The sequence below is a fragment of the Anneissia japonica genome, unplaced genomic scaffold, assembly GCF_011630105.1.
Source record: "Anneissia japonica isolate Jap-2015-1 unplaced genomic scaffold, ASM1163010v1 scaffold9_len2422644_cov172, whole genome shotgun sequence".
Classification (NCBI taxonomy): domain Eukaryota; kingdom Metazoa; phylum Echinodermata; class Crinoidea; order Comatulida; family Comatulidae; genus Anneissia; species Anneissia japonica.
The window spans coordinates 1,603,239-1,618,967 of NW_022758107.1; the positions used below are offsets into that span (position 1 = coordinate 1,603,239).

Genomic DNA, 15,729 nt, shown 5'->3' on the forward strand with positions numbered 1-15,729 from the left:
GGAAGCGCAACTTTCAGGCATCGATAGTGAAGTTTGGATGCACAACAAGTAGGGGATCCTTCTCATCGATCAGTTCATCTGATTCACTGTCTCCTTTCCTCTGTTTCAATCCGGTTTTATCCAGTTCGATGATCACATGGTCCTTTATTGAAAGGATATTAAAGAGGTTTAGTAATAATAATATAATAATATGGAAGGAATCGTAACCTAATGGTACTGGGATAACATGTTGGAAAGAGAGTCGCTGAGGTACGGTAGATTCAGGGAAAGAAGGAAAATATGCCTCACTTCCTCTCCCTCCATTTGGACTAAAAATTTGAAGGAATGAGAGAGAAACATGTTCCTCATCTGCTTCATTTTGGCTCCAGATTTAGGAAAGGGAGAGGGAAATAAGAATGTGTGCAACACGTCGAAACAAGCTGTTCATAAGTATCATTATTGAATATGCATTACTGCATTTGTAATCCTTATTCTTCATTTTAACTAAATTTTGACAAATAAACAAATATAAAAAATCATGTTTGGTGGGGCATTTATCCAATTATTTACCATGTACTGTACTGTATAATGTTACACTATGTCAGAGATATTTAAAAGACCTTAACAAATAAGTGAATGGCCAACATACTGTAGTACTTTATATAAAACCATTAAACCAAACAACTGCAACCGCTATTTCCTTTTTGAAATATTCAATTTTAAATTGTAAATATAAATAAACATACATAATATTTAAATAATAAATAAATATTTGATGTAATACACAAATACTGACTGCTTATGAGAGGAATGATGAAATCTATTGCCGAGTTGATGTGGAGGCCGTAGCCGGCCCTCAGGAAGATAGGCTATGATTTCCACGTTACCGAGGGGCTATAGATTTCACTGTTTCCCTAATCTAGAGCAGTCAATATTTGTTTTATACTCATACATAGATTCAACAACACCCTAAAAAAGTAATGAAAATAGTAGGCCTAGGCTTACTTCCTATGTGATCAATGGGCTAATCTCTTTGCATTGTAAAGGTTGAGTCCCCTTTACAGTGCATGCATGTCATAAATTACATAGCAACTCGGCCTAGAGATTGCATGTAGCGCGACAGGGCAAAAAACACTATCAGTTAGTGTTATAGTTCTTGCTATTGCCCGCTTCTTAACCAATCAGATGCCTAAAATCTATGTATGCGGTATATAAAAGGTAAATATTTAATTTCAAAAAGATCTGAATGTGACACGTACGTGGTGGATAAGCCTGTCAATGATCTTCTCCACTTTCGTCTTTCTTTCTATCAGTTCAGCCTCGCTTTCAATTTCATCCTCCAGTTCCCGCAGGTACCACTCAACAAGAGAGGATTTACGCACACCCTCAAAGCCCTCCTCTGGAAGAAATGCAACATATGTTACAAAAGAGTTTTACTTAAAATTGGGAAAAATATAAAATTAGAACATTGTATTGCCCATTTTAAAAGGATCAAATTATTTACCAATGAGACAAGCAAGCACCCTGTATCCTTTGGCAAAAGGAGCTATACAATTATCTGTTATAATTATTACAATAAATCATTGAATTGATTATCATCAGTCAATTTAGGGTCAAAGAATATTGGAATGTTTATATATAATTATTTATATATCTGCCAATTTCTAAACAAAAGCAATATGTTTTTTAAATCAACACTGGTAAAATTTCTGTTCATAAGTGCAAACATAAATTTTGAGTGGACAAGATTGGGGTTGGCTTAAAGTGCAAACTTGGCATTAGAATATTAGTTTGGTTTGCTTGTAGGTATGATAAGCCATTATTTTAGAAAAAAATGTACATCCATTATTACTGACCTTCTTTATCCTCCTGTTGCCTCATGTAAAGTACCAGCAGGTTGGAAGTTGTTTTATACTCCTCATAAGACATGCTTAAAGATTTCTTGGCTTGTGGAATTTCTGTCTGCTCTTCTGGTTTCTCCTCAGTAGTAGTATCCATGGGAACACTCTCCTGTTCATCATTTTCCAATTCTTGAAAGAAAAAAAAAAGGGGGAATTTGAAGAAATTAGATGAGGGAATGACAGTCAAAATGAATGATGGGTTAAAAATATTCAAAGGCATTGTATGATCATATGTAGATGTAATTGAATTAACCATTTTAAAAATGAAAAGCAGTTAAGGGTCTAAGCCAAGACCGCTGAGCTAACCACCAAAATGAATGCTACATACCTGGTTCGGGCAATTCTTCCTCATCCTCGAAGTTGATGACTGGCTGTTCGACACGAATGATGGACTTGTTAAGCAGTCTGAAAGCTTCCTTGACATGTTTTGGTTGTACCTGGTAAATATATCATTTACAATGTTATAGTCATTTAAAAGAGCTATATAAATACTAAAATTTAATTTTTTTCAGAAGTACAATGCAAGATGCAATAAATGGTACCTCATCCTGACAGTGCATGCGAGCCATGCCCTCGGACAAACGGATCATACTTTCTAACTGGCGTACGGTGATGCGCCAGGAGGACATAGCTGTTCCGGTGCTGTCCCTTTGACGCAGTCTTCGATATTCTTCCACCATGAAATCTTGAGATTCTTTATTGATCTAAAAATTTAATGAAATGAAGAAATATTACATAAGTTTTCAAGTAACTATTAATGGTTGACACAACAAAGTGCAACTGAAATGGAACTCATTTTATTTATCAGTTCCTGACTGGAGTCCCACCTCGACAGTTATTCTAGATTGTCAAAAATTTCATTAATAGTGAAAACAAAAATGTGTATGAATTCTAATCTAGAGGGCCCCCTGTGTGTAAACATAACAGAAACATCACACAGACTGCATATAAATGTTTTTTAAAAAATAAATATATGCATATAGAGTACCACAGTCGTGTCGCAACGATGCCAGGTGCTGCACTCTGTTGTATTTGGTTACTGTTCATTACGCCTGAATGACTTCATAGGTTTTCTGGAATAGGCATTTTAAAATCTAATATTTTACCATCAAAATGTACTAAAAACACAAATGCTCGCATTATATTAGTTATCGAACACACACATTTAATCATCTATTAAAATTTACAAGGAAAAAGATACAACATCTTAATAATTACGTTAGAAATTGGGATCAATGGTTTGTCAGTGGAGAAAATGGCATCCGGTTGAAAGCATTTTGCAATGATAGCAACAGAGTAGTATCACATGGTATCGTGATGTAACACCGTAGTACTCTATGAATTGTGTAACAATGCACAATAACAGATATCCTTGCAGATATCATGTGACACTACTTCGTAACCAAGCGATTGATGGATACAGCCGAGTGCCTCCACAGCTCACGTATCAGAAATGCACCGCTTGGTATGTTGCACAATAACTACATAGTGATACTTGTTACAATGATGTAGTACTTTAATGGTTCTTACCTTGGGCTTAAATTGCCTGGCAAACATGATGTACCTCTGAATGTCTTCTACAGAATACACCCTTTGTACCGACTCTTTGTTGTGATGATGGAGGTCAACAATTCTTCGAGCAATGGCATAGTCCGTTACCTGCAAGTAACAAGGCAGAAGTTATAGTTAACTTGAAGGGGGAAAAACAAGACTAAGAAAAATTGGTGTTTACTAGAATTTAACCCAGAACTACATAATTAAAAAGGTTGAGTATCTTAACCAGCAACATAAATGAACTAAAATTAACTTGTCTCATTTACAGTACTTATTTTGTTACATGGTCTATATTTTAATATTTTTGCAGTGGCTATTGTTACACTAGTTTTATTAGAATTAGGGATCCAAAACTGGTGTAACAATAGTCATTGCTTAATTTGTTTACAAGCTACTTAATTTTGTTAGAAGATCTATCAACAATAATTTCTGAAATTAAATAAAAATATACATAACAACAACAATAATAAAAAGAGAAATAATAACAACAATAGCAATTATATACAAACGAATATGAATACAACAATAATTACAATAAGTATTTAATTTTATCTTTATTCTTACCTCATTGCACTCATCAATGAGTACAAAGAACAGATCAAATCTAGACATAATGGGGGCACTCATTTGAATATTTTGCCGAAGAGGTTTGGATTTGTCATAGCGACCACCGACAGGATTAGCAGCAGCAAGAATCGAGGTACGAGCATTCAAAGTTGCCTGTATAAAAAAATTAAAACATGGTGTTACTTGTGGTCCTATTATTATATCCATCGCATTTAGAATCAAATAATGCTTATAGGACCAACAGTAAAATGAACTTTGTGAATTTCTCAAGCCCTGACCCCATCCGTTTCACCCCAATATTTAATCACCTCTTCCTTATACCACTCCACTAAATTTCACAATAATCCATTTGTCAGCTTTTGCATAATCTTCCGTACAGACAGACAGCGATAAATACATAATCGCTAGAGGCATAAGCTGGTTTCAGCCTGGGGGAGGGGGGTGCATAAAATCTTAACGCAGCGGAACTAAATCAATATTTCATTTAAAACTTAATGATCATTTTTAGTATTCAAACCCACTTAGTGGAACTAATTTTCTGCCAAGTGGTTGGGGGTGCATCCACTTCCCCAGCCTACGCCCATGACCGCCTTGGTTGCGGTAAAAGTAAATAGATAGTAACCTTGACACCAGCTTTTGTAATTGAGATCGTCTGCTGTTCCATGGCTTCATGTATCGCTACCTGATCCTTCAGGTCCATCTTATCGAACTCATCAATGCAACAAACGCCCTGAAATACATATGTAATCCCACAATTTGTTAAGTAAATCTTTGTTCATTCCCGTAATATTCAACAAGTAATGGACTAATTATAATCAAAGGATGCTTACAAATAAGACAAACAATACACAAAATACACAAACATGTACTTGTAAAGGGATTTATGCACAATGAAAGGCATTGGAACATACCGTAGCTATGAACCCTCAGGGATGTAGTTAAGGTGGGCGAAGGTGGATGGGGGACACCCAGCCTTGAAGTTTACCACCCAGTCTAATGCTAATTTCATGGCCCTCCACCTACCCTTATTAACCCACTTTTCCATCCTTGAAATCCACTCATATTATTTATAGTTTACCAATGTTATTAACCGCCACCTTTAAAATATTAAATAATATCTACCACCCACCCTTAGATTTCTACAGCTGCAACCCTGACCCAGAAGGGTATATCAAAAATATTCATGATAAACTTACATTGTCAGCCAACATAAGGGCCCCAGCCTCAATGACAAACTCATGCGACTCTTCATCTTTAACAACAGCAGCTGTTAGACCTGCTGCTGTACTTGCCTTTCCACTCGTGTAAACGGCACGCGGACTGAAGTCCTCAACCGCTCTAGATAAGAAAAACAGAGGTTTTCAAGCTATACAATTTTTCATTTATTTAATTAATTAATTAACCTTTTGACAAAGTGTATAGGGCTTGCCATGACAGAACCAACATCAGTGATCAAAACAGAACGTATCCTCCACATTATAAGCTTTAAAATGATAGGTCATTTACTGGGATCGACTTATTATCTGTCTCTTATACACATCTAGATGTGTATAAGAGACAGGTATGATCATATGTAGATGTAATTGAATTAACCATTTTAAAAATGAAAAGCAGTTAAGGGTCTAAGCCAAGACCTTCACTTACCATGTACCGTTGGGAAGAGACTTGATATCAGATGACTATAGAGACTTTTGTCTTGGCTCATTTCATACACTTTCTGCCATTCCTGATCAGTCATCTGTTTCTTAATGCTCTCTGCTGACAACTCATCGCCATGAAGCTGTTTCCCACCAAACTACAACATGAAAATTCAAGTCAATAATTTTTTGTTGACTTATTTCTTGTTTTCTTTCACATCCAAAACCTACAAATATCAGGATAGAATTATACCCTCGTGTTTTTTGAAGGATTTCATACTATTGTTTTAGTTATTAGGTCATTAATATATGTATATTGTTTGGCTTTTTTTTTTATGTCATTTCAGGTAGATGATCTTTCTTCTATGCCACGCCCCTTGGATATTGTTGCTAAGGTGTGAGACATGAACATGCATAAATTGCATGTTTGAGGGACATGCACAAATTCATGGCTATTAAATAACACATGCTGATTGGTCAGTTACATTTGATTGACAATCTAGTAAGAAGTACTGCTGGTAAGGTCTATTACGGGAAGGAATTTTGCTGTACTTACCCTTGGATTGGATGCAGTGACATTACAGGCCAAGAAGGCAAGGCGGTATGATAAGTCACGTACTCCTAATGCTTTTAATCCGCGTACCCCTTCGTGATCATGTCCCTCGGTGCCTTTGCCTCGGGAAGCCTTTTCTGCTTGAGCACCTGCATGACATCATGCGATTAAAAAAATACGTACAAATAATTAAATTTATTGGCACTCCAAATATTCAAGGGCTATTATCTGAATAAAATACAACAGCAATATAAATCAAACGAATACTACACTTACAATGACCTCTTTAAAGATGCACTGTTCCTTGAAAATGACCAAACTCATAAAAAACAATTTTTAAATTAACTTGCTCATTTTGCAGTAACATACAAATTATTAACTTGAGCATAGAAATTATTGAATTAAAAAAAATGTGTTCCCTGATTTTTTAACTGGATAGTTATAATAAAGTTAATAAAACACTGTGTTTCTATCATTTTTTCGCTGTAAAATGATGGTTTTTATGGGTAAGCATTTTTTAAATACACTAATTTCTATTTCAAGTTGGTAAATTTTATGTTGCTTCAAAATGGGCAAGTAAATTTCAAAAATGATTATGATTTTTTTTTTTGTTTTTTGCAAGGGACAGTACATCTTTAATTATAAAAGATAAATCTAATAATGAAAACACTAAATTATAATTAAGGTAATAATTATATCAACGATTTACACTCTGGACACTATATCACATCTGTATGATGATAGTCCTGATTACACAAGTTTCTGTTTAGCTTTCCTTTTTCCATTGTAGTGAAATACACTAAAGGCTTCTTTTTCAGGAAATGCTACATAAGCATAGTATTATCATTATAATACGGTAATAACAAAGCTAGAAGCATGAAATCAACCACAGACTTTAGAGTAAGAAAACTGATTCAGAGTATCAAAGTATTGAAGTATTCAAATATGATGAGACAAAAATGTTACCCCAATATTTAGTATGTCTCATGGGCCTTGCCTGGGGTGTGGATATACACCCAATGACAGCAAATCAGTTGCACTAAGTGAGTTAAAATACTAAAAATGACCATTAAGTTTTCATTGGAATAAGGATTTAGTTCTTTATTTTCATTTTTTTCCGCATTTCTTAAAATTTAATTGGCACCATCCCCTCCCTTCCCCTCACAGGATGAAACCAGCGTACACTTATGGTGATCTCACCAACATGCATCTCATTTTATGCACAGACCTCGCATATCTTTAAGAAAACTCACCAGGAACTGATAATTGCGAGACGTCTGGCACTACGATCAACGTTCCAGTGAAATCGCATTTGTCACCAGCTTGTGGCAACTCCACAGCTTCTGCTCTCAACACAATGTCCACACTGAAATGATTCAATAAAATAGTAAAGTTTGCTAATTATACTTTCGCATTGTTATATTTGAAAAAGAAACAAGCGAAACAAGAGAAATTTTACACCAAATAAAAACCCAAAGTACAGGTCTGGCTCCAATTAAAGACCATAATTTGGAAAGGAGTTTTCCAGGCGGCTTTGGTCATTAAATAGAAAAATTATCATCATAAAGATAAAAGATAGGCAATCACCTGGAACTGCATAAAGGTAGATGGGTCTATAATTGGAGGGGGTCTTTAATTAGAGGGAGCCCTCTATGTGATGCCCTAAGCCCAGACTGACCAAATATCTTGAAAAGTCACCGTGCTTGGGCAAATCAACAATTAATTTTATTAACTGTAGGTTGTTTTACAACTTACTACAAAATGTTTCATTCATTTCATTGTAACTTCATTGGGTAAAGAATATACTATACGCTTTATATTACAAATCTAGATCATGCTTGTTTCATAACTTCAACCTACTAATCACTTTATTTGTTGAATAGATCTTGAATATAGAAAGAAACTAGTCAAAATAAATTAAGCAGAATATTCAAGACTTCACAATACAAGATGCATGGGAACATCGCAACTACAGAAAGAATTAATCTCTCTGATCAGATTTTACAACTTTTTCAAAACAAGAGAGGAAGTTGTCAAGTAAAACCACCTACCTTCTAGGAATACTTCCACGAGGGAGCTCTGCTTGTGTCTCTTGAATGCGCACCTTCTGGAAATCTACGAACCGTGACTTGTTTGTATCGAGCTGAAATCTGGTTCTATTGGCACAAACTGGATTTGGACAGATGGTTGGCTAAAAAAAAAACATGTCCGATTTCTTTCATTAGAAAGTTTTGCTAATTTCAGGCCATGTATTTGGGCAACTTACAAAATTTACTTTGATACTGTTGTGCTCGAACAGATCCTTACTGATCCTGTGTAATTAGCAGGTCAAAGCTTAAATTAACTTTTTAAAGCTTTTCTATACTTTAACAGTGCCAGTATCTTAAATTTCCTGATGAGTGTTCTTTTGTGTTATTCTGTATAACACCTATGAGCTCTCACTGACTAAAGTACTTTTGCCAGAACCATGGGCTTCAAATCGGCTACAGAGCAAAACAATAAAATGCAGAGAATGCTAAAGCAGACAGGGTTGCACTTAGTACCACACTGGGCTCAATGTTTTCCAGCCCATTGTAGCCAGGGCCTCAGGCTTCTTTGCTACATCACTGGTTAACAATTCTTATTAAATAAAACATACCTGTGTGAATTTGAATTGTTGTTCAATGCCTTTGATGACCACCTGACAGTCCATGCAAATGAATGTGCCAGCAACCAGCTCCGGGTGAACAGGATGCGTGCGTACCACTTGCCCGCTGATTCTTGTCAATGTACCGATCTTCACCGTTGTCAATTCTCGTACTCTGTATAAAAATTTAAACCAGAGCTATGTACATTATAATTTCTACAGTTAAATTTTCTTTCTTATAGTTTAATTTCTTATACTATTTTATTTATCTTACAGGAAAGGTCTGTTTTAATTGCAGCATAATTAGGCTACATTGCAAGACAATGTCACACTGGGTTGTGAATTTTAAAGCAAAATGTATACCTGCCAACTCTGTTGGCACCTGAAGCGCAAGACAAAAACAAATTTGTATATAGCGCCCTCTATAAAAAAAAATCACAAATAAAGAATCACCTCTTTGTTAAAATATTAATTGTAGTCAGCTGGTATAGTTTTGTTAAAAAGAAATTTATACAGCCTGTATTGACATTTTAACGACGAATTCACTTTATTTTTTATTCACTTTACCTTTTATAAAATTGTTATGATGCCCAAGATAATACAACATAGCTGTGAGACGCAAGAAGTGGATGCTCATGCGTGAGAGTTGGCAGGTGCAAAAATGCAATTAACATTGTACTTACTTGTGTCTTGTAGGTACATCTTCAAAGGCAACATAGAATTCCTTGGTTGGTGGTATCTGACTTCTGTCTTTTGCAAAGTTTCGCACTGCTCTACATAGATATGGGTAGACCCTACAACATGTACAAGAAATATATTGCATGCATCAATATAACATTACAATTGCTTAAGACTATTTTAACTGTTTTAGATGAAAAAAAACCAATTTATTAAATAAATGGGGCAATGGCAGGAATGAGAAGTCTTCTAAAAATCCAACTAAAACTAGGAGAATTGGTCTCTTGTAACATCACACAACAATTTTGGACTCAACAAAAACTCCAAGAACATGTGCAATGCCTCCTACCATCATTCGCACACTTTTTGCAGTTCCTTCATATAATATAATTCTTATATTATTATTATTATTATTATAGATATTAGATTGTCTGGTAATCAATTTTATGCACTATTGTAGTGAAAGGTCTAGAAAGTGAAAGGTTTAGAAATCAATGGATATACAGATCTGTGTTTCATCTAAATCAATAATATACAGTACTGTATTAGATAAGATTTCAATGTTTTAACATTAAATGTTCAAGACACCATTCAGTACTTAGTTAATTATTCAGTGCATACATGGACAAATTATTGATTCCAAAATAAAAGAATGAATGAATGAATGTATTGATAATCAGACAGGTTATTTCCTTGGGAAAACCCCAAAACACATCATGTTATGAAGGAGACTTCTATGGGAAAAACCCACACTATTGAATTGCTATGGGGAATAAACCAGGAAATTTCCTGAAAAAAAAAATTATAATAGATAATACTTTCTGAAAAAATACTGGCTGTGAATTTGCAGTACTGAGAAAATTGCCTTCTGATTGGCCATCCATGAAAATTATAGGACACACTCTGAGCTTATAAGACAGGCTCCCAGCAGGAGCATGCGTTTACTGTTTGCCATAGTTTTTCTTGGGCCACTTTAAACTCACAATTCGGCGGCAGTAGGCCTAATAATGTCCTAGGACAGGCCTAGGCATGGCATCATTATTTTGTAGGCTTACAAAATATAGCCTCTGCATGACTCTTCAACCGCAAGAAAAAGACAGTTTCTATCATTAGACATTTCTATTTTTAGCCATCATTCCTCCAACCATAATTATTCTTACACCAAATATTCTTACCCTTATAGGATAGGAAAGTGTTTACTACCCTCACAAGCAGGCAGGAGACACAAAAAAGATCATCAATCAGTTTCTATCTATTACATATTGGCTGGCACTGCACTGTGGTTATTTCATGTGCCCTGGGGCATTTAAAATTCCAGTTTCAAAATTGAAAAAAGACAAGATTATTTGTTACTATATTTACATATATTACACCAAGAAAATACACATCTCTGCAATTTCGGGTAATTTTAGTCTGTTACAAAAACTTTTATATGTATCATGACGAAAGGATTAAATTAAAAGATATTGAATTTTTGGTCCATAAATCTGTGGCCGATGGGGCTAGATCTTTTGGATGGGGAAATAAGACACCTCCCCCTGCTAGTTCTGCAACTGCGCAAATACAAATGTTCCCAACCTGTAGTGAGACTAAGAAAGTACCATCACCAAAGCAGTAAAAAAAATGTTTTTTTCTTTTTTTGGACCAATGAGTCATGGATGACAGGGGCTTCGTTTCACCGCCCAACAGATGTCACCCTTCCCCTCAGGTGGCAAAACCAAAGCAGTTATGTAGAAAAGTCACCTACCTGTAGTATTCTTCCTGTATGGTTGTAGCCAGCTGTTGGTTATAACATTGGATATCATCATAACTAACAGTCAACGTGTTGCGTTCCGGACGAATCAACTCCTCAACATCCTGCTGATATTTAAGGTCACCATCAACCGTGTACCTATCAAATGCAGAGGGAAAAAAAATGTGCAACTTGCTTTAACTTGGTAAAATCTTTAAAGTCCTAGACCAAGCAGTGGTCGGGACATTCTTTCTGTTCTGGTGGGTAATTGCATTCATCCTGACCAACCTCATGATATAAATTTCCTTTTCTGCTACAAAAAAAAAATTATTAGTGTGTCCTTGGATCACACACAAAAGAAAAAAAAATGTTTTTCTCTCTATACTGGTTCCTAAACCTGGTTTCTTTAAAATCGCTACTGTTGGTTACAGTGTTTTCAGTGCAATCGGTATACTGCTTAGCAGTCCCCACTGACCCAATCGGGAAGGCTCCTCGATTCGACCGACCGATCAACATCACCGAAAGCTGTCCGCGATAGTGTGTAGCGATTATATGGAAACCAAGCTTTACAGGAAAATAATATTCTTTTATTGGACCCATAGAAAAATGACAAGAATTTACCTAAGGGTTATGTATATCACCATGGCGGTATAAAAAAGATATCACGCAATGTCTTTACAGATAGCTGATTAAACATATCAGAATAATTGCTAAGTCGATCTACTGTACTGTAATTTTATATGTCAAATTGTTGTAGTTTCCATTATTTGAAGTAACAAAATTGCATTGTTACTTTTATGCTGTTGAAATAATTTTTTATTCCCGCATCAATATTTCCCAATTTTTTGACGCGGGAGGGAGTGATAATCTAATAAATTTTTCTATTTGCCCTTAGGGCTAGGTTTTAGACTGCCGATCGAGTATCGCTGATCGGCATACGAATGTAAAGCCAATATTTTCGGCTGAATTCAAGCTCAAATAACTTTTAAACCTGTTTTGGGTTACTACAAAGGGAAATCTGCGTGTTGTTAGAAAAATGTTATATTACTTAGGCCTAGGGCCAAATTTTAAGAACGCTGTAGGTAGCTAGATACAAAACCAATAGAGGGCGCAATAGATCGGCAATACAAACATCGCGATAGAAAATAGTGCCCCGACTCAGATAGGATATTCAATGTATTAAATGTGTATTTCGCGGAAGTATACCACAATTTGGCCGAATTACTTCCAGATAACTCTCCAGAAATGATTTCCAGACCAAGTTATAAGCTTTTTAAGCGCACGATTGATTTAGTAGAAGTATTTTTGAGTACGACCAATGTTTCGTCGATTTTCAATAATAAAAGGAAACATTCTCTAGTTTTTTGGATAACGGGTTTGTTTTCTTCAGTTTTTAAACCATAAAGGTAAGTAAGTTTTAAATAATATTTGTGTGCATATTAATTAAAATAGATGGCATAAAATATCATACTTCTGTTGTCTTATCGAGTACCGAAGCTAGGCTCAGCTCCTACGAATAGAGGGCGCCCTCATTATTTTTACGGCAGCTACACGCTGGTTAAATGATGTTTTCCCACTGGCTACCGTGTTGTCTGAGCCCTGAAATTAGGCCTAGAGTTATGAGATTCAATGTAATATATTATACGTAGAATCTATAAATTTGTAACGATTATGATATCTAATATAAATATACCGAATTATAGTCGTTAGTAATTGTCAAGCATTATTTTTAGATGAATAATCACATTTAAAAAGCTTCTTTTTTAAAGTTAAACTTTATTTTTTTTAATTTTATTTTCTGAAATTAATAATATTAATGTAGGTCTAGTTCTATGAAACAAATTGTAATACTGTAATCTCAATATTATATTTATTATCAATTAATTATTGTTAACATTGCAGATATGAAGAGTGGCGATTTAGTAGTCATATGGAACTGATGTTAAATCAAATTTAAAAAAAGATTTAATGTATTTATATCTGTATATTTTGTTGTCAATTTTTGGAAACTGACCGTGATAATACTTTATTAATAATAAAATTAGTAATAATATTAATACAAGGTATTTAATAAACTAATAACAATTATGACAGTAATATAAAATAATATTAATGCACAATAAATAATTTTAAAACTCGCTAATTACCCAAATTTACACTCTATAAAGGTATTAACTCATATTCATAATTAAACCTTTAACCATTACTGGTGAACTTTGACCTTAAATAGTGACCTTGACATGTGATGATGATCGATGACCTGATGTAATAATTACATAATTACAATGTGATGTTACATCAATAACTACAGATAAATACAGCGTAATTAACATAGCCTAAAGTAAGGGACACATTTTTTGTATAATAAAAACATTAGGAATTAACTCCAGCAAAAACATATTTAAAATAGCAATATCTCAACTAATAATAATATTGGTACGATTTACATAATTTTTGTTTTAAAATGCTTCATTCAGTTTATGTCTTTCTTTTAAAAATAAATAAATAAAATATTTGTGACATTTCAATGTTTCTAGCTACTGTAGGCCTATATAGGCACCACACATTGTTTTGTAGTCTAGTTTTTCCCCCCTGAAAAGTCGCACCTCCTTACTTGAGGTAGCGCCGCCAACTTAGCAGTGCACGGTAGGGGAGCCATAAGCTTATCCTTGTTGGAAGCTACCGGAGCTCAGCAAACTGACGCCGAGGTACCTGCGTGTACACGCTAGTGATGGCGACGCTATCGCAAAATCGGGGGTGCGCACTCCCCCTACCACCTTCACGTTCTTTTGTCTTTGTTTCTTGTGGTTTCAAAAGCGCCTTGAGACGGTTTTCTGTGGAAGGCGCTATATAAATATACGACCATTGACCATTGACGTCACGCACTTCAATTAGTGTCATTAACCCAGTTCAGCCCAGCGTGTTTTTGTCAACAAAGGCCTTAAGAAAATATTCATATAAAATGCTTTTTGATTGGTTGAGACGTTTTCATCAGGTCACTCAGGGGTCGAAGTAGTACGCCATTTTGATTTTTTCTGAAATCGTTTAACTTTTATCGAAGTTATCAACTTTTGAAAATTTCATTAAAATTTGTCATTTTTTTCAGAGAATTGCGAGTAATAAAGTTCAATTTTTTAATAATGAAGATTAGTTTATATATCTATGAGTTTATTTGCCAAAAATGAATGTAATATGAGGTGTAGCAATATTTTTTTTTGGCACCGCAAAACCTACGACCAGCTGTTGATTGGCCGTCGTGTACACATTGTCACGAGGTAAACCATAATGATCTTAACGAAAGTCTGCATATAAACAGCAATATTTTTCATGTAAATAAAATAAATATAAGTTCAAAAAGTTAACTAAATGATACTTAAAGTATTAAAATATACTTTTAAGCTAATGATTATCCAAAAAAATAGTTAAATATTAAGGATTGAAGTGGATTTAAACATAGGATGATTTTGTTGCGAGAGGATTACGTCATGCGTAACGGCCAAAGAAACTTGTCATTTGAAGTCTGGTGAGGGATAGTTTTACTTCTACATTACCACTGGTAATATTTTTATTTTTCATTTGCTTAACTTAATTTAGTATAATTATTATTCCCAGCCCCAAATAACTCAGAAATAACCGGGATGGTGTCCGGTGGGGGATAGTTTTACTTCCAGATTAATTCTGGTTATAAATTTTTCATATATCTATATATTTATATACTGTATAGTCTTTATTATATTATAGTTTGCGAAATTATATACACCATTAAAAGCCTGTCACAAATTGCGCTAACATTTTGACGGACAATGCAATTACTCTGAGAATGCAAGCACAATAAGACTTTTTTTTATGACTTATTCTTTTATTTATTTATTTTTTTAAATTAATTAATTTATTTATTTTCATTTTTTTCCCGAATTTCAATTTCAGAATTGTGGGAGAAAGGTCATCTGAAAAATTTTTAAATTTTTGGGTTGTTGTGTATTAAGGCTACATGACCAATGTAATTTGCAGTAAAAATTTACAATCAAAATGTACACTATTTTTTAGCATTTCCAAAAATCAACAGAAATATATGGCAAAAAGTGACAGAAATATTGTTAACATGCAACTTGCTATTCACGTACTCAGAAACTTCAAATGTTTATAAAACCATAACCTCAAATAAAGTTTTTTTTATGATACTGAGAATGAGTAGTTTTTTGTGCTATTTTTTTTTTTTTTTTTATATTCAACTTTGTATTCATCATGTGGTACCTAGGGCCTAGGCTCTAGAGAGTCTAGCCTAGGCCTAGTAATATAACAAATTCGATCCAACTCGGCCACAAGTCAACTCGGCCACAAAAAGTTTGGCTACAGTGAACTCTGCCACAAGTCATCTCGGCCACAAATCATCTCGGCCACAAATCAACTCGGCCACAAGTCATTTACTGGTACTACATTGTACTAATTGTTATTATTATTGCTGTTATTATTGTTGTCATTGTTGTTATTATTATTGTTGT

The 15,729-nt window shown here is 34.5% G+C and overlaps 1 protein-coding gene across 1 annotated transcript in view; it reads right to left on the reverse strand.

Annotated features, from left to right (window-relative positions):
• Positions 1–15,729, reverse strand: part of LOC117125088 (zygotic DNA replication licensing factor mcm6-B-like) — a 16,615-nt gene continuing 886 nt past the window's right edge. Inside the window, 17 exon segments of the mRNA XM_033271473.1 lie at positions 1–142; positions 1,239–1,378; positions 1,836–2,009; positions 2,209–2,317; positions 2,423–2,584; positions 3,411–3,539; positions 3,999–4,154; positions 4,624–4,731; positions 5,198–5,419; positions 5,422–5,470; positions 5,636–5,796; positions 6,195–6,340; positions 7,445–7,557; positions 8,243–8,382; positions 8,830–8,992; positions 9,501–9,611; positions 11,243–11,386. Coding sequence (XP_033127364.1) covers positions 14–142; positions 1,239–1,378; positions 1,836–2,009; positions 2,209–2,317; positions 2,423–2,584; positions 3,411–3,539; positions 3,999–4,154; positions 4,624–4,731; positions 5,198–5,419; positions 5,422–5,470; positions 5,636–5,796; positions 6,195–6,340; positions 7,445–7,557; positions 8,243–8,382; positions 8,830–8,992; positions 9,501–9,611; positions 11,243–11,386 — 2,356 coding nt within the window. The 3' untranslated portion in view covers positions 1–13.